This window comes from Canis lupus, chromosome 35 (genome assembly GCF_048164855.1).
Source record: "Canis lupus baileyi chromosome 35, mCanLup2.hap1, whole genome shotgun sequence".
Lineage (NCBI taxonomy): Eukaryota > Metazoa > Chordata > Mammalia > Carnivora > Canidae > Canis > Canis lupus.
In genome coordinates, this window is record NC_132872.1 from 289,628 (window position 1) to 314,313 (window position 24,686).

Sequence of the window (24,686 nt, forward strand, 5' to 3'; positions counted from 1 at the left end):
ACCACAGGAAGTAGGAGAAAACCTTAAAAAAAAAAAAAAAAAAAAACAAGCAAAAAGCCAAAACAATACTGTTAAATATGCAGATGGGGACGTTCCAAGATGAGGTTTCAGTATGTTAAAGCTTATTAGCATCTCTTTGGAAGCGGCATTACACATGTTCAACTGCTCATGAGGCCTGAAGATCCACTGTGCTCCAGAGGTTCCCCAGGAGAACCAGTGGGTCTTTCCAAGCCTCATCCTGCACAGAGCCTGGGGATCAGCGGCAAGCATCTACTTTTTTCAGGCTTAGAGATTTGCCTTGTTACCCTGACCTCTCCTTACCCCAGCCCAAGAGCCCTCTCTCTGCCCCTGTGGGAGCAGGAGAGAAAGGTATGTAAGCGACTTAAAAAAAAATTGAGACATAATCCACATATCATAAAGTTAACCCTTTAGAAGTATACAAAATTCAGTGGTTTTTAGTATATTCAAAGTTGTGCAAGCATCACCAATAATTCCAACTAAAACAAATCACTCCTCAATTCTCTCAATCCTTATCAGCTTCTTCCTCTGTTGTAACTCGGCCCACTGCCTTTCTATCTGTAACACAGCAGGAACTGCACTCGCTTTGGATTTATTACGTATTGATCATCTGAGTGCAAAGATTGTGCTTCATTCCTGTATGCCCCGATGCCTACCCCACAACATATTTTATCTTTGCAAGCAGGTATCTACCCCCTTTCACATCCTTATTCTCCATATTTCCAGTAGGAATTCTACAGTCATTTCCTGAAAAAACTATAGGTACTTCAGAACTCATCTTACAGAAAACGTTCACCATTCTTACATGCTTATCAATGGGTTCACTTAATGATAATAAAAAGATCTATACTTTGAAAGATAAACAGCATCACACTTTCAGTTTTTATAATAATTCTCAATAGCCATTTGCATAGCTTAATCCCTGAGCACCCCGGCCACCAGGGTCTATGAGCATCCATCAATGTCCGAATCTAATGTAACACCACTATTGTCTCTGTTACCCAAAAGGAAAATGGTACTTACCTTCTCTCTATCACCCTCCAGAGCTGGCGCCAGAAGTCCAGATTCCTTTCAAATGGAGTTAGTAGCAACTTTTGTTCCTCTTCTAACCTGGCTTTAGAATGAAAAGTTTGTATCTTTGCCAGTTTATAATTAACAGTTTCAAGCAGTAAAACACTCAAATTCATTGCATTAAAAAATAAGTACACAAATATTGACTATTAAACTGTTTATTACTTTCTCTTCAGTCAATATGAAAATCAAATTCCAAATTTTATACTTAATCTATTAAGCCTTAGATGTTTATCCTACAAAATGATGTTTCTCCCACACACCGCTCAAGAGAGTGGTGATCAACTCCACAGTGACTAGCGGCTAGCGAAGGGTAAGAAGAAGAGAAGGCCAGGAAGGGAGTGTAGTAATCAATTTGCCATCTCTGTGCAAAGATGCACAAGTACCCAGCAATACTGGCTGCACACAGAATTTGCACTTAAAAGAAATCTGCCATTTCCTTTTTAAAAGAATTAGGCTTTCAAAATGCAAATAACGTGAACACACCAAAGTGCCAGACTCAGAATTTCAAAACAAATCTTCATATAATCTAACACTCACCGGACAAGTTGACGTCTCCATTCTAGAAAGTTATCTTTCTCTGCCTGTTGGAGTTCTTCTGGACTAGTGTTTTTGTCCCACTTTGGTCTGAAACAATCACGGAGGAATAAAAAAAAATTCCATGTGAGTTACGAAAATAAAACAGGGGATCTGGGTTTAATAACGGCGGCTGAGAAGAGGAAACAGGAAAAAGAGAACAGCAAATGAAGAATCTTATACTCAGGTTATGCCCTGTAATGTCCTACATTCTTGTTCAACTCACCTCCGTGGTATACTCAAGAACTGTTTGTTTTCTTCGTGGAGTTTTTTAATTCTCTGGCTCTCCTCAAAAGACAGCAGTCCAGTTCTAGCCTCAGGATGCACAAACTTGATATTTAGCTTCTCTGTTTAGAGAAAAGAAAGTATTGCAATGAAGTGGCAATATAATGGATATTGGGCATTACTCTGAAAACGAAAAATGTAGCACCTAAAACAGAATTTCTTTTTTAAAGATTTTATTTATTCATGAGACACACAGAGAAGCAGAGACACAGGCAAAGGGAGAAGTAGGCTCCCCGTAGGGAGCCCCATGCGGGACTCGATCCCAGGACCCCAGGATCACGCCCTGAGCCAAAGGCAGATGCTCAACTGCTGAGCCAGCCAGGTGTCCCAGCAATGTTCCTCTTGACCTTTAAGCAAAGACTGCAGTCTAGTACCCCTGTCAGAAAACTAACACCGTCTACGACCTTGGCCTGCACAGTCTAGTAAGCCCACCCAACCACTATTCTCACTCATGCCAACCACTATTCTCACTCATGCCAACCCCAACCAACAGTCAAAGGACCTACCCTATAGCCCCATATTTGGTAATTCTTTCAATTCTTTCAAAGGGCAATTTGGTAATTGCCCTTTCCAAGGGTGATCTCCCACCTGATGTTACCACTTTGCTTCGTCTAACCTCTGTACATGCCTCCAGTCCCTTGATTCGTTCCTTTTCTCTCAGGCCCTCATCCAGCTCATGGCCTCATTTCTCTCCCTATTTGGCCAAAACAATATGGTACAACCACTCTCCAACTAAACATCAAAATTCCTTACCCCTGCACCCGCTGCCGAATCTCCCAACCTCAGATAAAGCCAAGTATCCTTTCTTGTTCTCATTTCAGTAGCAATGCACTGAGGGCTGCTTCAAGTAACGCACAATAATGTAGCTGCTTGTCTCTGAACTACTTTTTTTTAAAGATTTTATTTATTCATAAGAAACCCAGAGAGAGGCAGAGACACAGGCAGAGGGAGAAGCGGGCTCCCTGTAGGGGAGCCCGATGTGGGACTCAATACCAAGACCCTGGGGTCACGCCCCGAGCCAAAGGCAGATCCTCAACCACTGAGCCACCCAGGTGTCCCTCTCTGAACTGTTTTTATTCACAATACTGCTGACACCAAATTGTGCATTTTCCCACACCAGCAACCAGCTCTCCAACTCTCTGGAAAACAGCTCGATGTCCTACAATTCTATTATATTCTGACACTATCAAGACTTAGTATCAGACTCTATAGGTTTAAAGGCTCAGTCCCATAAGGCGGTTGCATTCCAGATGCCACATCTCTGGAGGCTTCAGTGCACAGGCAGACTGATTAAATCACAGGTTTACTGGTGATCAGCTCGATCTCTAGCACCTCTCCTGAGGTCCTGAGAATCCCAACCCCCTCATGACATGGTTGGTTCCTACTGCAACCAGCCCCTGCAGAAGCTACCCAGGGCCCACAAATCACCCCATTAGTATCAACTCAGGGAGGGTCTAAAGGGGCCTATAACGAGTAACAAAAACCACTCCTCTCACCTCTGACTCAGGTCACAAACAAGGGTTGTAGAAGCTCTGGTTATCAGGAACCAGGGGTGAAGACAAAACAGCACAACATTACACTTAATCCTTATTTGCTGAAAATAAAGAGTGAATACCACCTGTGTCATTTTCTAAACATAAAGAGTTCCCACAGAATATCTAGCATTTCTTATTATTCTGTGCTCTTTTGTTATGTCAGGGACCCCTATGAAAACTTATTTAAAAACCAATGACCATCAACTGATCTAAAAACTTGCATTCTCTCTCTCTCACACGTAAATCTGGCATGCAATCTGCAGGGTTCAGACAAGTGAAATGTGGTTTCCAGGTTTAAAATCTCCGTCTCGGGATCCCTGGGTGGCGCAGCGGTTTGGCGCCTGCCTTTGGCCCAGGGCATGATCCTGGAGACCTGGGATCGAATCCCACGTCGGGCTCCCGGTGCATGGAGCCTGCTTCTCCCTCTGCCTGTGTGTCTCTGCCTCTCTCTCTCTCTCTCTCTCTCTATCATAAATAAATAAAAATTTAAAAAAAAAAAATCTCTGTCTCTGTGCGTCCTGTGGTGTCTGCAGTCTAGGGAAAACTGAAACAAAATTCTATCACCTCTAGATTATTAAGGGAAAGGAAGACAAGGAACAAAATAAGTTTTAATGAGAAATTTTAATGGATTTTTGAAAGGTTTATTTAGGCTTCACTATATAGGCATGATCGATTAAATCATCAGCCCTTGGTGATTAACTTCAATCTCCAGAGGTGGTGCTGAAAAATTCCAACCCTCTAATTACGGCTTAGGTCTACCTAGAGACCAACCCTCATCCAGAAGTTATCCAGGGATCCCAAACACCAATTATCTCACTAGCACACAGAAGGACACTCTTATCATTCCAGAGATCCCAAATACATGTATACACACACATACACATTTATAAATTATATCACAATTCACGTTGTCGCTACAAATGTATGGGCTCAAAACCAGCTAGAAGGAAGAAAATCCTTCTATAGTTTTGGTTCCCTCATTCCCTGAACTATAACTAGATTCCTTTTACATGATCTTAATAGAAAAATTGCAGCTATCATTTCACCTTCTCATCTACACATTTTTTAATGTGCGCCCCCACCTTCAGCTTCCCTTTGACCCCATTCTCTTCTCATCTCCTTCCAGGCTCAAACTTTATTTCATTTCCTCATTAACCCCTATTTTCCCTGTTTCTAAATATTAAACAATTTTTAATTACACAGTACGTAAACTCTCCATGTAAAAAATTCAACAACAAAGGCAAACGTTCTCTTTGACCAACTCCTAACCTTCGGCCCACCCCGGCAATCTCAATTCGCTCCCTTGAGAGGATTAATTAAATGTGTAGGCCTCCAAGTTTCTTCCTAATATACACACACATACGGAATTGGTCAATTATCTTCTTTTTCTTTTTTTGGGAGGGGAGAGGCGGGGAGAGCAGAGGCAGAGGGATAATCTCACTCAGACTCCCCACTGAGTGCAGGTCCTCAATCTTAGGACCCTGAGATCATGACCAGAGCCAAAACCAACAGATGCTTAACCAACTGAGCCACCCAGGCGCCCCAGTCGGATTATGCTCTTAATGCACATGGTACCGTACTATATGCACCCTTCCCCAACTTGGTCTTTTCACGTGGTAATAGGTCATGGAGATCCTTTATACTTTAGTATCTTCAGACCTACCTCATTCTTTTTAACTGCCATATAGTATTCCACAGTATGCCATTTCCCCATCCATTAAACATTTAGGTTGGTTCCAAGTGTTTACTGTTAAAACATTATCTGGAAACTTGTCAGAAATGCAAATTCTCAGGTTCAACCCACACCTATTGAACCTCCAGAGGGGAGGACCAGGAACCTGTTTTCCAGGTAATTCTGATGCTCACTAAAATTTGAGAACCACCGCTATACAGCAGGTATTAAAAAGTAGAAACACCAGGTCACAAAAAATGCACTTTAAATTTCTGATACTGTGAAACTAAATGTTGTATTTTCAACCGCTCCCTCTGTGCTGGCTCACCCCACAGCCTACAAACATGCTGACGTTAACCTTGATTACATACATATGCACACACGCAAGCTGCGCAAGCCTCTCCCTGCCACAAACATCTCAAAAGAATACAGCATGGTCATAAACTCTACCTCCTTACCTTTTTCTATGACCTTTTCTCTCTCCTTCAGTGATGGCTCTCCCACTCCCCACTCCCTCCGCCCCCTTCTAGGACGTCTCGTTTATTCTATCTCCCTATTAACCTTGTTCTGATTCTTTGGCCATTCTTCTACTGGTGTTATTCCAATCTGGTTTGCTTCTCCTGCTGGGCTGAAGTAACTGGTCATTCCTCCTCAAAATCCATCATTGATCTTTCAAAACAAGGAAATCTAAAATCATGTTTAATACCTGCTTAAACCCCTCCAAAGATTTCTTTAAAGCCCTTATTCTTGGGCAGCCCTGGTGGCTCAGCGGTTTAGCACCTGTCTTCGGCCCAGGGCCTGATCCTGGAGACCCGGGATCGAGTCCCGCGTTGGGCTCCCTGCATGGAGCCTGCTTCTCCCTCTGCCCGTGTCTCTGCCTCTCTCTCTCTCTCTCTCTCTCATGAATGAATAAATAAAATCTTAAAAAAATAAAAATAAATAAAGCCCTTATTCTCTCCACATTCAGGTCATTGCCCAGCTCCCTAGTGTTTGCTCATCACGTCCTGTCCCTGTACTTCAAGCACCTGCGAGCCCAACTTCTAATCATTTTCTGAACAAAGCAAGCTGTGGCTCACACATTAGCTCGAGTCCTGTGCCTGCTGCGTATGTCCTGTGTCACCTGACCTGTCCTAACATCTACTCATCCTTTGAGACTTAGCCCCAGCATAAAGCTGTCCTTGCCTGCCCTAGGCGCCCTTCAGACAGAACGAATACTGATTGCGTCTTCTATGATCTCACTGTTTGTTACAGACTTCTTTCATAGCACCTAAAACAAAATTCTGCAGAAATAAAATCATCTTACTCAACACTATATTCTCAGTAGCCAATACAATCCCAGACAGCAGCTGGGGCCCAATAAAAGCATGAAAGCATGTAAATAAGTGAATGAATTTGCTAAACAGCACAGTAACATCCATAATAAAAGAGTAATAGAACTAGTAGTTTAGAATGTTATCCGTGCCAGGTACTGCTTAGAAGACACACAAAAAACATAGGAGAGCAGCAACTAAATCAAATTACTTGCATGGAAAACTCACTATTCTGTGTCAGCAAGCTCTTTAAAACACAATTCAAACTGCCTACATAACAGCAGCAGGGCCAGATAGTTTGCTTCCAACAATGGTGTCAGAAAACATTTTCTGGAAAATCCTGGTATTGCCTGCCACATCGCTGACTGGTCTCTTTCCGACAAGGGACTGAGTTTCTTGAACTTGATATAATGATGTATAACATAAAGGGGTTTTTGAACTTAATTTCAAAACTGTGGCACATTTTGAACCTCACAGCTTGATTCTACTTGATGAGACCTTCCCACCCTCCTCTGGGATATGTGCCTCTGGGTCACGACAGCCCACTTGTGAGCTTAGTAGGGCCCACAAACACTTCCGAGTAGACACATTTGTATGTAGTCAGCAAAGATGGAAGGGTGACCAGTGTCCTATGTACTCAGGAATAAACAACTTACCAGCTACAAATTCTGTTCCAGCAAGTTCTGCAGTGGCGAGGAAGTCATCGAGGGAGCTCTGTTCAGTCACTGACTGAAGATTAAGACGACCCCAATCGTAACCGTCGTTGAGCTCACTCGTGTGCAACTACGAAAGGAACACAAGGTAATAACACAGCCGTCCTCTTCTGCTTCCGACACGCAAACATGCTCTACACGCCCAGGATCTGATCTGCACTTTTTTTTTTTTTTAAAGGTTTTACTTATTTATTCATGAAAGACAGAGAGAGACACAGGCAGAGAGACACAGGCAGAGGGAGAAGCAGGCTCCATGCAGGGAGCCCGACGTGGGACTCGATCCCGGGACTCCAGGATCAGGCCCTGGGCTGAATGCAGGTGCTCAACTGCTGAGCCCCCCAGGTGCCCTGTTCTGCAGTCCTGAGGGCGATGTCAGCTCCCTTTACGGTCAATATTAATACCACTTAACATTTAACTAGTCAACATTTAAGTACGACGGATGCTTTCCATTCATTATCTCTTTTAATTTTCTAAACCTTTTGAAATAAATTTTATGGTATCTCTCGTCTGCTGATGAGGAAACAGTCTTGGACAGATAAAACATAACTAGCCTCTCGTTGCTGCTTAAACAATGGAGATAGAGTCGGAGTCCACTCTCACCCCGGCACACAGAGCCGAAATCCGGAGACCCCAGGAAAAAAAAACACGCGTTACACAGCGACCCAAATGCTGCGATACGGTCACACAACTCTGTGCCACGGAGTAAAATACAGGGAAACGAAAGGACCCTGAGGCTAAGTCGTCGTATCCCGCGCAATACCCTCCGATGTTTTGAATTTTATCCTGTTGGGTTAAAAAGTCACTCGCTGGGACCTCACTTAATGGATTTCCAGACCCAATCCAGAGTTTGATAAACACTATTCCAGCGACATGCCCACTACAGGTGTGTATGCATGCATGCATGAATAAATAAATAAAAGTGAAGGTTCAAAGAACCAGTGTTTGGTCCAAGAATGAATGAATGAATGAAAATAAATAAAATAGAAGGTTCAAAGGGCCGGTGTTTGGTGGAAGGCCACACAGGTCAGCAGGAAGTCCGAGAAGGGACGGGATCCGGCCGCTGCGGGGCGCGACCCCGGGTCTCCGGGACCGCGGCCTGGGCCCCTTCCCAGCACTTCCCACAGGTGGTAGCGGCTCCTTGAAGCCCGGTACAGGGTCAGTACCCCCCACCCCGCGGCCCAGGCTCGGCCCTGCTCCCTCCCGCCCCCCGCCCCCGCCCCCGCCCCGCGGCCCAGGCTCCGCCCTGCCCCTCCCCCCCCGCGGCCCGACGGCGACCAGCAGCCTCCGCCTCCTCCTCCCGGACCCGCGTGTCCTGCGGGCTCACCCAGGAGTCGCCGCGACGGCAGTCCCGGCTCCGCGCGGCCTTCTGGCGGAGGAGGGCCCGACCCAGGGCCCCGGGCCCCGCCGCTCTCCGCCGGCCCATCGCCGCCCGCCCGCCCACACGCCCCCACGCTGCGCCGCACGCGCGCCTTCCGGTTCCTGCACGCGGCGCCGGAAGTGACGTGTAAGCGGAGCGCCCGGGGGCGGAGGCCGGCCGCCTTGCCGTTAGGGGACGGAAGGACGCGCGTGTGTCGGAGCCTCCTTCCTCCGGCCACTCCGCGAATACCTCGGATTTGACGGCAGCGACGGGATCAGCGCCACGGTAGCTCCGGCGAGGAGCTAGGAGGCCGGGAACACAGGGCCGGCGGCCCCGGGGTCCTAGCGCCGCCCCCCCCCCCCCCCCCCCGCTCAGAGGCGGAGACCCGGGGAGGCGCCTCGAGGGCGTGCGGAGGCCGCCAAGCCCCGGACCTAGTAGCTTCTGTCCGCTCGTGTTTCCCGGGCGCCCGCGGGGAGGGGAGCCCCTGCCGGACCCGACTTCGGAACGGAAGCGCGAGCAGAGCCTCGCAAGGCCGCAGGAGAGCCCGCCGCGCTGCCGGCGCTTCGTGGAACAGAAGTGTACTTAGGGCGGTTTGGAATTGCCCGCGATTAAAGTGAAAATGCTGAGCCGGCTCCACTCCGGGGCGCGGTGGCTGCGCGTCTCGGAAGCGCGCTGGGGGCGCCGGGGGCTCCGCGGCGGGGGGCGGGGCGGGGCCCGGAGGCGGGGCCAAGGCCGGTGGGCGGGGCGGGACCCGGGAGGGGCGTGGTCGGGGCGGGGCCAAGGCGGTGGGCGGGGCGGGACCCGGGGAGGGGCGTGGTCGGGGCGGGGCCAAGGCGGTGGGCGGGGCGGGGCCAAGGCGGTAGGGGCGGGACCCGGCGGGGGGCGTGGTCGGGGCCAACCAGGAGGGGAGGGGCTGTGGGTGGGACCCGCCGGGGAGGGGCGGGGCCAGGGCGGGAAGAATGGGGGTGGTTGGTGCGCGTCCCAGGGATCAGCGCTGGGGATGCCCCGGGGGCTCCGCGACGGAGCCTTTGCCTCCCGCCCAGGGCATGACCCCGGGGTCCTGCATCGAGCCCCGCCTCCGCATCCCCCAGGGAGCCTGGTTCTCCCTCTCCCTGTGTCTCTGCCTCGGTGTGTCTCATGAATGAATGAATGAAATCTTAACAAAAGCAAAAAAAAAAAACAAACCCCAGCGCTTGTGACCTTAATCAGGCCTGTGAATCTGCGGGAATCGCGTTAAACGTGCAGATTCTGAAGAAGGTCTGGGACGGCCCCAGTGACGCTGATGCAAATGCTGTCGGCGGGAGGATCAGTAGGAGGCACAGCAGGGGCAGCCGAGCTGGGGCCCGCCCGCCCTTCTCCGGATGCCCGGCCCCCCCCCCACCCCCCCGTGCTCCCCTCACTGCTGACCTATTGAATTGGGGTGGCCTTTGGGGAACCACCAAGGGATTGCTGCAAGGCCCTGTGTAGTAGCGGCCTGGCTTGGGGAGTCCGTGTCCGCAGCTCGGTGAAGCGGTGAATCAGAATGTGGTTTCTCCCATTTCCCAACATGGAAACACACGGTGTGTCTTTTAAAAACTTGAACACGGGGCAGCCCGGGTGGCTCAGCGGCTCAGCGCCGCCTTCGGCCCAGGGCCTGATCCTGGAGGCCCGTGTCGGGCTCCCTGCAGGGAGCCTGCTCCTCCCTCTGCCTGGGTCTCTGCCTCTCTCTCTCTCTCTCTCTCTCTCTGTCTCTATGAATAAATAAATAAAATCTTTAAAAAAAAGTAAATAAAAAAATAAAAACTTGAACATAAGATATGGGAAAGATCTATGGAAGAGGGTAAGTAGACAGTTCCTGGAATTCTCTTGACGCTGAGTGGTTAATAAAATTGACTCATGAAGTCAGATTACATTGCTTTTACATTCTTTTATTTATTGATTCACAAGAGACACACAGAGACCCAGGCAGAGGGAGAATCAGGCTCCACACAGGGAGCATGACGCAGGACTCGATCCCAGGACCCCAGGGTCACGCCCTGGGCTGCAGGCAGATGCTCAACCACTGAGCCACCCGGTGTCTCTGGATTTCACATTCCATTAACAACAGCGGTAGATGGTATAAGAAAGCCTGGATCTCATTCGTGGAGCTGAATCAGGACCTCAGGATTGTACCCTCGTGTCCTCTCCCAGATTTTGTCCTCGCCAGAGGTTCAGAGAAAGCAAGCACTTTGAGGTGTTTTTTTTTTTTTTTCAAGATTTTATTTATTCACGAAAGACAAAGGCAGAGACACAGGCAGAGGGAGAAGCAGGCTCCCTGCAGGGAGCCCAAGTGGGACCTGATTCCAAGTCTCCAGAAACATGCCCTGAGCCAAAGGCAGAGACTGATCTACCGAGCCACCCAGGTGTTCCCGCACTTTGAGTTTCTATCATCATTCTTACGGGCTCCAAAAAATCTTGACTAAAGTGATAATTTAATCGAGACCAGTAGAGAGTCAGACACTGACAACGTAAGAGCACGATAGCAGCAACTATTCTTAGCTGATGAGTAAGGAAGGTGTGAATGATTCTAGTGTTTCCCTCAGGACATTTCTCCAGTCTCGCTGAGGAAGAACTGTCTGCACCTCAGTTTTCTTATCTGTTTAATGGGATAATAATCCCTGTCCTGCAGAGAGATCGTTGCCTGGCAGTTCATGGGGTAGCAGTTTTCACAGATGCGTAGTTTCCCCAATAACTGGATGCTGCAGGCTGAAACCCACATGCATCGTTGCCCTGTGCTGTGGGGTCCTGGGACTCGCTTATTGAGGAGGAAAGGCGACTGAGGGTGCTGACGGCCTAAGATTATGGGATCCAGACTGAGTGGAACCACATGGAGTGGGAAGGGTGCCCCGGCGCTGGCTGCCACGACTCCTGCCTTGCGACGGCTCCTGCCATGCGATGGGGGAAGCTGATCCGCCCGCACCGTCTGGGGACCCACACGCCCGGCCAAACCCCTCTGGTCGAAGTGTACGCCCCTCGCTGGGATCCCCTAACTGCCCCCCTGGGCGCTTCTCCGGAAGCCAGGCCTCCCTGAGCGCCCACCTCAAGGCTGCTCCCAGGGCTCGCACGCAGCCTGCAGGTGGATGGAGAGCCATCCCCGTGGTGGGTGGCAGGCCCTGCCCTGGCTCCACTTCTGCCTGGGGGCCGAGGACGCTGGGTGGGTCTCTGGATTTTCTTTTCATGCCTTGGCCAGAACGCACATTGGTGGCAGAAACTGTCCCAAGCCGAGCTTGCAGCCCCGCCCCTGCCTCCCCATCCCCGCGGCACCTCATTCTGGACAGAGGGGAAGGCAGCTGGCAGGAGGCTCTGGCCCGGCAGCCTCCGCGCTCCTCCCACCGTGAGCAGGCCGGCCCTCCAGGACGCCCTCAGGGGGTCCCTGTTGCAAAGGGGTCACTTCTCACGAGCCATACCTTAGTGGCCCTTTGTGACTTTGATCACTCAAGTACTGATTGCCTGCTGTGCGAGTCACTCTGTGCAGTGGGAAGCGTAAAAGACCTTTTGTTTTGGTGATAAAGGCGGCAAGACACAGGCAGAGGGAGAAGCAGGCTCCATGCAGTGAGCCCGATCCCGGGACCCTGGGGTCATGCCCTGAGCCCAAGGCAGATGCTCAACCGCTGAGCCATCCCGGTGCCCCACAGTTTTTTTTTTTTTTTTTTTTTTTTTTTTTTTTTTTTTTATGTTTGAGGGCACAAAGACGGGAAGGAGCAGAGGGAGATGGACAAGCCGACTCTGCTAAGGGTGGAGCCCAACCTGGGGCTCAATGCACGACCCTGAGATCATGACCTGAGCCGAAATCAAGGACCTAACAGTTGGCCGACAGAGCCACCCACGTGCCCATTTTTCTGAACTTCCAGTTGTAGAAATTGATGCCCAATAAAGTGAAGCAAAGTAGAGCAGTGTAGAATAATGACCACGTCTGGAATCTGCAGGTAGGGAGTGCCGGGTTATTCCCATTCATACATTCATTCATTCACTCATTCATCGCTTGGATCCAGGGGTTCGGCGTTGGACAAACCCCCTGCCTCATGAGTTTACATTTTGGTGGTTGTTGGCCTGCAGAGGGACTCAGCCAAGGTTAAATAGCTCAGGTCAAGTGGTGGAGCCGTGAACCACGCTCCCAGTTAGACCCCACTCTGCCGGGATGGCCTTCTGACCACTTCCCTTAAATCACTCCAATAAATACACTAACAAGTGTCAGCACGTCCACCTGGGTGGTGAGAGAACGAGAAAAAGGTGAAGGAAGGATGACTAGCTTCAGGGGAGGGGATTCCAAGGGTACGTGGGGGCCATTTCTATTCACGCAAAGGACTGTTCCAGGGAAGGGAGAGGAGATGGCTCCGAACACACACAGGCAAGCGGAACGAGAGCTTGGTAGAAACCAGAGAGTTGCAATTTTGGTTTCAGTTTGTTTGAGCCTCCTTAAAATGAGAGCAGTTCAAAGGCAGAGGGGACCGCTTTTTAAGGTAGTGAGCTCCCCGCCACCAGGGGGCATTCAAGCGAAGGCTACACAACCAAGTGTCAGGACGTCCTAAGGCAGGTTCATGCCCCAGAGCGAGGGGTGGGTGGATGACCACTAAGGGGCTTAACAGTAGGCTTACCCCGAGAGGCTCCCTCCTCTTCACCCTGCTCTGTGTCGTCCCCGTGTTTGAACAAACAGGGCGACAGCGATGGCGGCAGAAAGGGTGCCCAGGCTGGCGGCAGCAGGGCAGTGGCTTCGCCACACAGCCTGGGGAGAAGGCTACGCCCCGCCCTGCAAGTCGTGGGAAGGTCGGGCGCGCGGCGACCCACCGTCCAGCAAGGTCCGTCGTCGCTAGTTAGGGGTCCTGCGATCGCACGTGAACGTGCCAAGGTGCTCGGCTTTTGTTCTAAAGCCAACTCCGGGGGGCCTGGCCAATCTGGTCACCACCTCTGGTGGCCGGGCGGCGAGCTTCACCTGTAGGGCTCTAGCCCTCGCTTCTTTGGGCTTGTTTCCGTGGCTCTGCCTTTCTGCCTGGATGTTGTCGGGGAGGCAGGCATCGAGGCAAGGGGTCGGTGAAAGGAGCGGCGTCACGGCCAACACGGGCCGCAGGACCTGTTTGTCGTTCCTCCCTCAGTCTTGCAATTTCCTCTCATGGCCTCTCTTCTGACTTGCATGGTGTTTCTCGGAAAAAAAAAAAAAAAAAAGATCATACTCCTATAACCCCAGATACCTGCGGATGTGGCCTTACTTGGAAGCAGGTTCTTTACAGGTGTTATCAAGTGAAAGTGGGGTCGCGCTGAATCAGGGTGGGTCCTGACGCAAGGACACGTGTTTTTTATAAGAAGACACACGTGTGGACACTCAGAGACCAGCAGTGGGGCGGGAGTGGGGGCGGACACCGCAGGGGGACAGAGGCGGAGAGTGTGACCCAAGGAACGCGCAGAGCCTCGGGCCTTTCCCCTGCAAGTGAGGGGAACGTGGCGGACCTCGGCACACTCACGGGGAGGAAGCCTCTGGAAGGATCCAAGGCCCGGGACACCGTGTTGGAGAGCGAGCGGCTCCGTGGGCTGGCGTGCCCCGGCCTGACCAGGTCGCTGACCGGACGTTACTTTTCCCCCTGGGACGCCCGGGCTTCGTGTCCAGCTCGGCGGTCGTTAGCTCGGGCCACGCTTCCTTGCACCGCCGCGCGCTCGCCTGCAGCTCGCCGGGAGCACCTCCCCGGGTCTGTGTGCCCGCTGGGCGCTGGCTCGCAGCTCCGTAAGGGCGAGACCGTGCGCATCTCCCCAGCGCCCCGATGCTGTGCTGCACAGCTGCCGCTTTGCCCGCGGACTCGCGTGGGCTCGCCGAGGATGGGCCAGGCCCACATGCCCACAGAAAAGTTTCAGAACGAGAGACAAATGAAAACACAGGCTGCATAACATCCCTCCTCAATGGGAAAAGCTCCAAGCCTTTACCATATGCATTTAATTTCATTGATTCTTCTTTATGCTAATTTTTCTTTTTTTTTTCTCTTTATGCTGTTTTCTATAAAACATGAACTGCTCAAACTCTCATTGTTCTTGAAGCGAAAACCCCGGGGGGGAGCAAGGGGGACCCAACAGAGCAGAGGAGCCCAGCGGGCCACCAGACTCCCAGGCCCGGGCGAGACCTTGACCGCTGGAACACCACAGTCTCACTGTGTAAATCCTGGGACAGTCATGCTTGCCTCTAACTAACCTCTTCGGTGGCAGTGACAGCTGGGACCAAGGGGACTTTCCATTAAGGGTCCCAGGGAGTGGTGGCTTAGTGAGGCCCTGGGGAGAAATGCTTGGTTGGTGAGGGCTGGGCACACCCAGTCAAAGCTGTGAGCCCCCAGAACGCAGCCTTTCACACCGGGGGACGGGAGCAGAACACGTGCTCCGCGGTTTTGTGTATTCAAGGTCCCTGGCTTTACATTTAGCTGACGAAAGAGCCCCTAACTGAGATTCAGGCCACGCGGGTCCCAATCTCAGCTTGACCGCTAAATAGCTATATAGCTGTGTATGTGATTCTCGGGGCCTCAGTCTCCTCATCTGTAAGCCAGGAGAGGAGGGTGACCAGATTGCCCTGGAAGGGGGCGCCTGGGTGGCTCAGGCAGTCAAGTGTCTGACCCTTGATTTCGGCTCAGGTCCCCATCTCAGGGTCGGGGGATCGAGCCTGGCGTCAGGCTCCATTCTCAATGCGGAGTCTGCTTGTCCCTCGCCCTCCCCTTCTCTCTCTCTCTCTCAAATAAACAGATAAATAAAATCTTAAAAAAAAAATAAATAAAAGATCGTCCTGCAGGGCCCGTCTGGTTCTGACAGCCTGTGCTTATGATGGTCCAGTTGCAGTGAAAATAAACACAGGGTGGTGTTTGTCCACACTTCAGTGTTTATTATGTACTGACCTGATGGCAGGCACCGTGCTGGGGGCCGAGGGTACGCGGGGGGGGGGGGGGCGCTTCCAGGAGCTCACAGGCCCCCGAGGGAGGCAGAGTTAAAGACAATGACTTTACAATGAAGCAAGTGCCGAGGTAGAGATGCAAGGAGCGTGGAGAGGTCAGGGAGGCCTGGGCCTCTGGGTGACGTGGTCCTGAGCCGGCTTTATAAAGATGAGTGGGGAGGCGGCAGGAGGAGGTCATTCCGGTTAGAAGCGTGTGTGTGTGTGTGGGGGGGTGGGGGGGTGGCTTTGAGAGGGACAGTTTCAAAGGAAGAGAGACTTAAAAAATTTATCTATCATCTATGTATCTATCATCTATCATCTATCAATCTATCTATCACGTATCTACCTACCTACCTACCTACCTACCTACCTACCACCTACCTGAGAGGGGAGTGAGGATCAGAAGGAGAGAGGGAGGAAGGGGAAAGAATCGTCCGCAAACCCGGTGCCGTTCACGGAGCCCCGCACAAGCTCCCGTCTCACAGCCCTGAGATCACAACCCGAGCTGGAACCCAGAGCCGGCTGCTCCACCGGCCGAGCCGCCCAGGCGTCCAGGGTGCCCGGAGGAAAACGGGGGGAGAAGGTGTGGACGCGGCTGAGGCAGCGGGGTAGCTGGGGTTGGCACATGTCCACGCCGCTCGGACCGCCGTGGTTTTCTCGAAGGGGCCCTAGGCCCTGCGCTGGCTCTGCGGGGGAGCGGCCAGTCTGGAGCTGGAGCCAGGCGGGAGGAGAGTGGCGGCTGGGAGGCCTAGTGCTGCTGCGCCAACCACCATCGACGCGGCATAAGTCAACGGGAGCTTAGGATTCCGCGGGCTCGACATCCTCCTAGGATTCCCCGGGCTGGAATCGAGGCACCCCAGGGTCTCCTTTGGGGAACCTCGGGGGAGAATTTGTCCTTCTGCAGGTTCCAGAGGCTGCCTGCTTTCTTGGCTTCTGGCCCCTCCTTCCATCGTCGAAGTAGGCAAGGGGGAGGAGGGTTGGGTCCTTCTCGGTACCACATTACTCTGACCCTCTCTGCCTCCTTCTTCCACTTTTCAAACAAAAGTCAAGGTGGGATGCATAGACCACACAGACGACCATGTGAAGGTCAACAACTAAGCGATCCAGAATGTCGTGCCACCAGCACCTCTCTGGAGCTCCAGAACGTTTGCATCACTCCCGAAGGAAGGAAGCCCGTCTACTAAGCGGCGGCTCCCCAGTCCTTCCCATCTCCAGCCCCTGGCGACGGTCTGCGCCGTCATTGTGGATTCTCCGATTCCCTACAGTTCATATAAAGGGACTCCTACGCTGTGTGACCTTCTACATCTGGCTTCTTCCACTTTAGCATCGTGTTTCTGAGGTCCATACTTCCACTTTGAAGGAGCCTTGGAAGAGGGGGGGGAGGATAAGAGGCTAGGAAGGAGCTGACTGTGGGAGGAATGAAGTGGGGCAGGGCGGGGCTCCCCAAACTTCCGGATGTGTTCCATCACGGGGTAGTTGAGGCAGAGATTCTGACTTAAGGGACCCAGAAAATGGCCCAGGGGATTCTGGTGCAGCCAGTGTGCGTGTGTGTGTGTGTGTGTGTGTGTGTGTGTGTTCCACTCTGAGGAGTGCTGGTGTAGATCCTAGAGGTCTTTTTTGTTTTTAAGGATTTTTAACTTTATTCATTTGAGAGAGACAGAGTGATCACACAGCAGGCGGAAGGGCAGAGGCAGAGAGAAAGGTAGCCTCCCGATATCAATTCTTTAACCTACTCAAGACCTCCAGGACCGGGGCACCCGGGTGCCTTGATTGGTTGGGCATCTGCCTTTGCCTCAGGGCGTGACCCCAGGGTCCCGGGATCGAGTCCCACATCGGGCTCCCTGCATGGAGCCTGCCTCTCCCTCTGCCTGTGTCTCTGCCTCTCTCTTTGTGTGTCTCTCATGAATAAATAAATAAAATATTTTTAAAAAAGAATTGCTACAATAGGAGTCAGAAATGAGGAGGGCTGAGGAGTCCGAGGCTATAATCACACGGTAGGATTTCTGAAGCTGGAGAGTCTTTGAACCTGCTGAGCTCCCTCATTCCCACCTCCAGACCTGCCCAGCAGCCTCACACCGTGCTCTCCAGATATATAGTTGTGAGTATGCTAGTACCCACATTAAAGAGGTAAAAGGAAACGGGTTAAGTTAATTTTGATACTATTTTCTATTTAACTCAACACAACCAAAATCTTATCATTCATTCACTATATAATTATTATGAAACGATTGAGATATTGTCTTTTTTTAAAAGATTTTATTTGTTTACTCATGAGAGACACACAGAGAGAGGCAGAGACCCAGGCAGAGGGAGAAGCAGGCTCCATGCAGGGAGCCCCATGTGGGACTCGATCCTGGGTCTCCAGGATCACACCCTGGGCCGAAGGCAGGCGCTCAACTGCTGAGCCACCCGGGTGTCCCCATCCTTTTTTTTTTCTAAGCCTTCGGAATCCAGTATGTATTTCACAGCTGCATCACATCTCGGTTTGGACCAACCACATTCCGAGCGCTCAATAGCCACACGTGGCTTGTGACCTCCTTGCTGGTCAGCACAGGCTAGAATGCTCCTGCGCGACCAGCTCCGAGTCATTGAGGTCTCTGCCCAGAGATACCTTCCCCAGCCATGCAGTCGGTCTAAAGCAACCGCCTTCTGCTCCTGGCACTGCTTTTTTTTTTTTTTTTGCATGTGTTGAGACATCAGTATTTGATATTTTATTACTTGTTTGCTTTATTATCTGCGTCCCTGTAGGACATAAGTCCCATGAGGGCAAAGACCTGTCTGCCTAGCAACTGCATCGCATCCACCTAGACTCTCAACAAATGTTTATTGAATGACTTTGAGGATCCCAGATTAGTCATTTGTTGTCTCTAAGGCCCAGGGCATTCGGCGGGGTGACGGGGAGGCAGCGAGAGGGAGGATCATTATGCAAGAAATGGGGTGGGAGGGAGCCGGCCTGAAAGCTCAGAGGCGGATTCTCAGATGTCAAGTCAGAGGCCAGGTTTCTTGCCAGCCGCGACCGGGCTGTGTGGGACTCAAGCAGCCGGTTCTGGGCGAGTCGGGCCGCCCGCTGGCACTTCTGCTGGGCACCGGTAGATGGGGCCGCGCCACAAGGAAAGCGCTCTGCGGCCGCCCGCCCCCTGCCCGCCCCACGTCGCTCTGTTCTGTTCTGGACCCACCACGTGTCAGGTCCGTGGTGCGGGCTCAGAAATGGTGCAGCCAGGTCTCCCAGCTGCAGACACCCAGCCTCCGCCGTGTGACAAGGTGGGGCGGGTCCCAGGGCCGGCCCAGGTGCTCCCGGTGTGGGAGAGCCCAGGCTGCGGGAGCAGCTCCGCAGGCCTCCTCCCTGCTCCCAGCACCCGCCTCCTGGTCTTCCCCACACTCTTCTGACCCTGGGACCCTGGGAGCTCCATGGAGGGAATGGTGACCTGCTCGAGCGTGATATCCACTATCGTAGAGGCAAGACTTAGCGATTATGGACCCGCTAAGGTTAATTTGGTTTTTACCAGACTTTTCTATTTGGAGCACATACAGTCTACCCGATTGCCACTGCAAGATGTTCCAGAAATGTGAGCAGAAGAGGAACTAACCTTGGCTTAAACGGCTTATTATAGTCCTAGCTGGCTCATTGCGGCGCCAGGCCCGAGATCCCTGGTCTCCCCCCATTAGCCTTGGAGTCCCTCCATTAGCCCATTTGTGCAGCTGGGGAGTAAGGCATCGTAGCTCCGGTCTAATGACACCCTGAGGCGAGAGTCAGCATGAAAAGGCCGTTCCTTCTCTCGGAGACTAGAAGGGCCTGAAAAGCACCTTTGGGAAACTTTGCACTTTTATCGTTATAATCCATAAACTCCGTCCTAATCTGCACACATGCATGTTTCCGTTCTATAATTTTGCTGTCCTCTGTATCCAGAAAGCCCTTTGGTTCTTCCCGGCTTGGAGAAATCCTGCTCATTTTCTTTAAACATCACCTTGTGTGGAGCCTTTTCTGGTTTTCCTACTCACAAGCAACCTTCCCTTCTTCCAGCTTTTCATAGTTCTCTGGGGTCTTTCTCCAGGCACGTAGCCTGCTCTGTCTTCTCATTCACACGCGCGTCCCAGTCATTAGTTCAACAATCAAGTGGTGCCCGTTTGTGGCAGGCACCGGAGGATACAGGGCTCCTCAGAGTTTCAGTGGAATCAGTGCAAGGCCAGAGCTGGGAGCAGTTTACACCCTTCATTGGACTGAGAGCCCCTTGGAGATAGGAACTGGGTCTGCTCCTCGCTCAGGGCCTGGCACTGAAAAGTATTCAGAAAAGTCACATTGAAACTCAGCACCACTGGGAAAATTGCGTTAGGATTCAAAGAAAGGTTAACCGTTAGCAAAGGTGGGGCTTGAGAGACTTTCCAGGAGGGGCTACAGCGGTTGTGAAATCAGTGGTTTGGGCATGGAAGCCAGAGATATCCAAGATCCCCAGTGGATTGGGCCTGTGGGGGTAGGGGGCTCCATAGATGTAGGATCATCTGGACATTTATCACACATCCCAGCTTGAAGTTTTTGTTTTTGTTTTTGTTTTGTTTTGTTTTGCTTTGAGCAGAGCATGGAGGCAAGCAGGTTGCTTTGGGGGCCCGGACGTGAGTTACCACCAGCCAAGGGTCAAGCTGGTCAGAGGGTTAAAGCTGTGCTGCTCAGTCAGCCCGGGAGAAAAGTATAATGGTGCGATTGTCATTCGTAGTGGAGGGTGGCAGAGCACGGAATGAGACACCGAAATAAAAAGTCATTTGGATTTTTTTAAAGATTGATTGATTGATTGATTGATTTTAGACACAGAGAGAGAGGCAGAGACACAGGAGGAAAGAGAAGCAGGCTCCATGCAGGGAGCCCGACGTGGGACTCGATTCTGGGTCTCCAGATTACACCCTGAGCCAAAGGCAGGTGCCAAACCACTGAGCCACCCAGGGATCCCCTGGATTTTTTTTTTTTTTTTAAGATTTTATTTATTTATTCACGAGACACACACACAGAGAGAGAGAGAGAGAGGGAGGGAGAAGCAGGCTCCCTGCAGGCATCCCGCGACCGGGGGTCACGCCCTGGGCTGCAGGCAGGTGCTCCACGGGCAGGTGCTCCACCGCTGCGCCCCCCGGGGTCCCCCATCTGGGTTTTTCACGAGGCATCTCAGCCCAAGCCGCGTCCGCGATGTCATGACGGTGAGTGTCGGGTCACCGCGGCGGGGATGGCTCCTGGCCGCTGGTCCTGGGCGGGGGGCTCGGTGCGGCCAGGCACCTGCTGCTGGGCGGGGCGCGGGCGCCGCGCTGTCCCCCCGCCCCCCCGTCCCGTCCCGTCCGCTGGGTCCCCTGTGAGGATGGCGTGGGGGCGCCGGCTCAGCCCCTCCGCGACCTTGCAGCGTGGGGGCGGGGGGCGGGCGCGCGGGCCCTTTAAGGGAGCGGGGCCCGCGCCCGGGCACCCCCCGCGGCCCGCGGCGAATGGTTCGCGCCGGCCCTATAAGTAGGGAGCCCGGGCGCGGGCGGCGGCGAGGCTGCGGCGCCGCGGGGACCCGGAGCGACCCGGAGCGACCCGGAGCGACCCGGAGCTGGCGGCCGCCCCCGCAGCCCGGCATGCGCCCCCCGCGCCCCCCGCCGCCCGCGTCTGAGCCCCGGGAGCCGCTCGGGCCGCGCGCGTGGCCGCCGAGGCGCGGGGGGTCGGGCGGGGCGGGGGCGCGGGCGCGGGTGCGGGCGCGGGCCCCGGCGGCCTCCCCGCGCTAGGCGCCCCCGCGGCCCTGCCCCGGAGATGCTGCCCTGGAGGAGGCACAAGTTCGAGCTGCTGGCCGAGGCGCCGCGGCAGGCGGCCAAGCCCAAGGGCTACGCGCTGCGCCTGCACTACTCGGCGCTCGGCTCGCTGGCGCGGGCGTGTCCCGAGGGCGCGCTCAGCCGGGTGGGCGGCATGTTCCGCTCCAAGCGCAAGAAGCTGCGCATCACCAGCGAGGACCCCACCTACAGCGTGCTCTACCTGGGCAACGCCACCACCATCCAGGCGCGCGGCGACGGCTGCACCGACCTGGCGGTGGGCAAGATCTGGAGCAAGAGCGAGGCGGGCCGCCAGGGCACCAAGATGAAGCTGACGGTGAGCGCGCAGGGCATCCGCATGGTGCACGCCGAGGAGCGCGCGCCGCGCCGCCCGGGCCACCTGTACCTGCTGCACCGCGTCACCTACTGCGTGGCGGACGCGCGGCTGCCCAAGGTGTTCGCCTGGGTGTACCGGCACGAGCTCAAGCACAAGGCGGTGATGCTGCGCTGCCACGCGGTGCTCGTGTCCAAGCCCGAGAAGGCGCAGGCCATGGCGCTGCTGCTCTACCAGACGTCGGCCAACGCGCTGGCGGAGTTCAAGCGGCTCAAGCGGCGGGACGACGCGCGGCACCAGCAGCAGGAGCTCGTGGGCGCGCACACGGTGCCGCTCGTGCCGCTGCGCAAGCTGCTGCTGCACGGGCCCTGCTGCTACAAGCCGCCCGCCGAGCGCAGCCGCAGCGCGCCCAAGCTGGGCCCCATCACCGAGGACCCGCTGGGCGAGCAGCAGGAGCAGAGGCTGCAGGAGGAGGAGGCGGACGAGGACCAGGACGAGGACGAGGACGAGGAGGAGGAGGAGGGCGAGGACGGGCGGCCCGAGGGCTGCCTGGAGGAGGAGGACGCCGAGGACGGCGCCGGGGAGCAGGCCGAGGCCGAGGCCCGCCGGGCGCTGGCGGCCGCCTTGCACCTGGGCTGCGGGGACCTGCTGGGCGCGCGGGAGGGCGGCGGGGGCTCGGCGGGGCCTGTGCCGCCGGGCGCCTCCTCCGCCGGGCGCGCCGCGCTGTCCCAGCTCATCCGCGGCCTGGGAGCGCTCAGCTTCGGCAACGACGTGCGCAGCCTGCGGGCCGACCTGCGGGTCACGCGCCTGCTGTCGGGGGACAGCGCCGGCTCCCTCGAGGGCTGCCCCGACGGCCCCATCGACGGCTGCACCGAGGGCTCCACCGAGGGCTCCATCGAGGGCTGCGCCGACGGCTCCACCGAGGGCGGGGACCCGGACGCCCCCCCGGCCCCCGCCGCCGGCCCCGAGGAGCCCTGCTCGGGCTGAGACCTGGCCCCCGCGGGGACCAGCCCACCCCGGCCCCCGCCCGCACCCCGCGGCAGGGAGACGGTTTGTCCGAGGGTCGAGGCCCAGAGGCGCCGCCCTCCTGCTCTGCACGGGGTGGGGGGCGCGGGACCCGGGCTCAGGGTGACTCGGAGATGTGCGGGGCCCACCCGCAGGGACGCAGGGAGGCGGGGCTGGGGGATGCCCGGGCCTGCTTGGCGAGCCTCACCGGCTGCAGGCCCACTAGCTGCAGCCCCCACTAGCTGCAGCCCCAACCCTGCAGGTCCACTAGCTGCAGCCCCAACCAGCTGCAGGCCCACCATCAGCTGCAGCCCCAACCGGCTGCAGTCCCCCACCGGCTGCAGGCCCACTAGCTGCAGCCCCAATCAGCTGCAGGCCCACTAGCTGCAGCCCCCACCAGCTGCAGCCCCCACCAGCTGCAGGCCCACTAGTTGCAGCCCCCCCACCAGTTGCAGGCCTACCAGCTGCAACCCCCTCCCCCAACTGCAGACCCCCGTTACCGGCTGCAGCCCCCCCCCCCCCACCAGCTGCAGGCCCTCGGGTTTCCTGTTTGCCTGAGCAGGAGGCATTAGTCCCTCCCCTGACCCCACCGACTGACAATGTGGGGGGGGAAGGCCTAGCGCTGTCCTTAAAACACATTATCCTTTTGGCTCTCACGAGGACTTTGAGGCTGCAATGCCACCTCTCTGCCCCCAGTCTTTTCAGTCTCTTCGGCAAGAGCCTGGGTTGTTTACCTTAGACTCAGACCCTTGACGTTCTGCCAAATTCCTCAAATAACTGTTTGGGGGTGGGGGCGGCGGCGGTGGAGCGATGGAAGAAAGTTGCAATTTGTTTACAGCGAAAGACATCTAATATCTAAAAAAAAAAAAAAAAAGTTTTTCCTTTGAAGACACACTTTGCTCCTGCTCAAAGGACGTCCCTTCCTGATCCTGTGTAAAATATTTTGCACTGTTGTGAAGTATTTTTGACTTTTTTTGTACATAACTGTTCTGAGAGCTAAATGTTTATATCTTTTGCTGTGCAAAAGGGACATGTAAGATGTTGTTCAGTTGTATATACAGAAATGTGTATAAAACATCTCGTTATTTTTTAAGAGTGGCACCGCTCTGGTTCTGTTTGCACAGGGGGCCGTGGGGAGAGAATAAAGAGGACGATGTCACAGCACAGGTGAGCGTCTGGAAGTGCTGCTGAAATCGCTGGTGGTGGGGCTGGAAGGGGGCCTGCCCCCCCACTCCGGGCCTGCCCAGGGTCTGGCCTTTGCAGTGCTTGGACGTGATTCCAGAAGGGGGGCCCGTTTGCATCGTCCTGCGCTGCCGTGGTGTGTCCGTGGTGCCCGCTGTGGCCGGGCCAGGCCTCTCCTCCCCTTGACTGCACCCTCTGTGTGTGTGTGTGTGTGTGTGTGTGTGTGTGTGTGGTGTTGGGGGGCGGTGGGCTTTTTCTGGTCTCTCCGAGTTAATTCTTGGAGACGCAGGGCGAGTGCTGGTCCTCAGTCCCGGACTCGTGAGGTTATTTAGGGAGGAGTGACTTTTGAGGTATTCTGAGGTTTGGCACCTTCTGGGGTTCGCCTTTTCCTTTACAACTGCTCAAGGGGCTTTACAGATCAACGGGGGACCTGAAGAAAGTGCCCGGGGGGCTCTGTTGGCTGCGGGGCCGTCTGTGGGCCCTGGGAGGAAAGTCCGGGAGAGAGAGGAAGGTTGCTGGGTCCTGCTCGCGGCGAGGGCGAGTGAGTCATGGGCAGGTGGGGCCGGGTGGGGAGGCGGCGGAAGGACCTATTTCCTTCCCTTCGACAACACAGCGTGACCCAGTGGGGGACCGGCGCGGAGGTCAAGGCCCACAAGACCTGCTCGAGCTTGGTCTGTGTGTGTGAGTGTGTGTTTGTCTCGGGTTTTCGGGCTCTCTGTGAGCTTGTTTCTGTTGTAAACTCCAAACAGATGTCCCCGGTTCAGCTACGCCCGATCAGCTGCAAGCTGTCCTAAGGCGCTGCCAAAACTGCCTGCCTCCAACTATTTGTTCCCTTTGCCCCTTTGGGCTCCGTTTCCTGTTGCAGAAATGAGTCCCACTCCTGGTCTTCCCTGCCGTCAGGAGGCCGCTCTGCTTTGTTTTCACCGTGATTATGTTTTGGGCAGCGAGGCCCAGTCCC

The 24,686-nt window shown here is 54.4% G+C and overlaps 2 protein-coding genes across 2 annotated transcripts in view; one reads left to right on the top strand and one right to left on the bottom strand.

Moving 5' to 3' along the window:
- LSG1 (large 60S subunit nuclear export GTPase 1) overlaps nucleotides 1-8,648 on the bottom strand; it is a 31,134-nt gene extending 22,486 nt beyond the window's left edge. The window contains exons 1-5 of the mRNA XM_072812247.1: nucleotides 8,505-8,648; nucleotides 7,124-7,250; nucleotides 1,892-2,012; nucleotides 1,630-1,716; nucleotides 1,042-1,128 (exon numbers count right to left, since the gene is read on the bottom strand). Coding sequence (XP_072668348.1) covers nucleotides 1,042-1,128; nucleotides 1,630-1,716; nucleotides 1,892-2,012; nucleotides 7,124-7,250; nucleotides 8,505-8,603 — 521 coding nt within the window. The 5' untranslated portion in view covers nucleotides 8,604-8,648. The remainder of the gene's footprint in view (nucleotides 1-1,041; nucleotides 1,129-1,629; nucleotides 1,717-1,891; nucleotides 2,013-7,123; nucleotides 7,251-8,504) is intronic.
- A 12,514-nt stretch (nucleotides 8,649-21,162) lies between these two features.
- FAM43A (family with sequence similarity 43 member A) lies at nucleotides 21,163-23,712 on the top strand. Its single transcript, XM_072811579.1, has one exon. The coding sequence runs from the start codon at nucleotides 21,212-21,214 to the stop codon at nucleotides 22,526-22,528; it is 1,317 nt and encodes a 438-aa protein (XP_072667680.1). The 5' UTR covers nucleotides 21,163-21,211; the 3' UTR covers nucleotides 22,529-23,712.
- The last annotated feature ends 974 nt before the right edge of the window (nucleotides 23,713-24,686 follow it).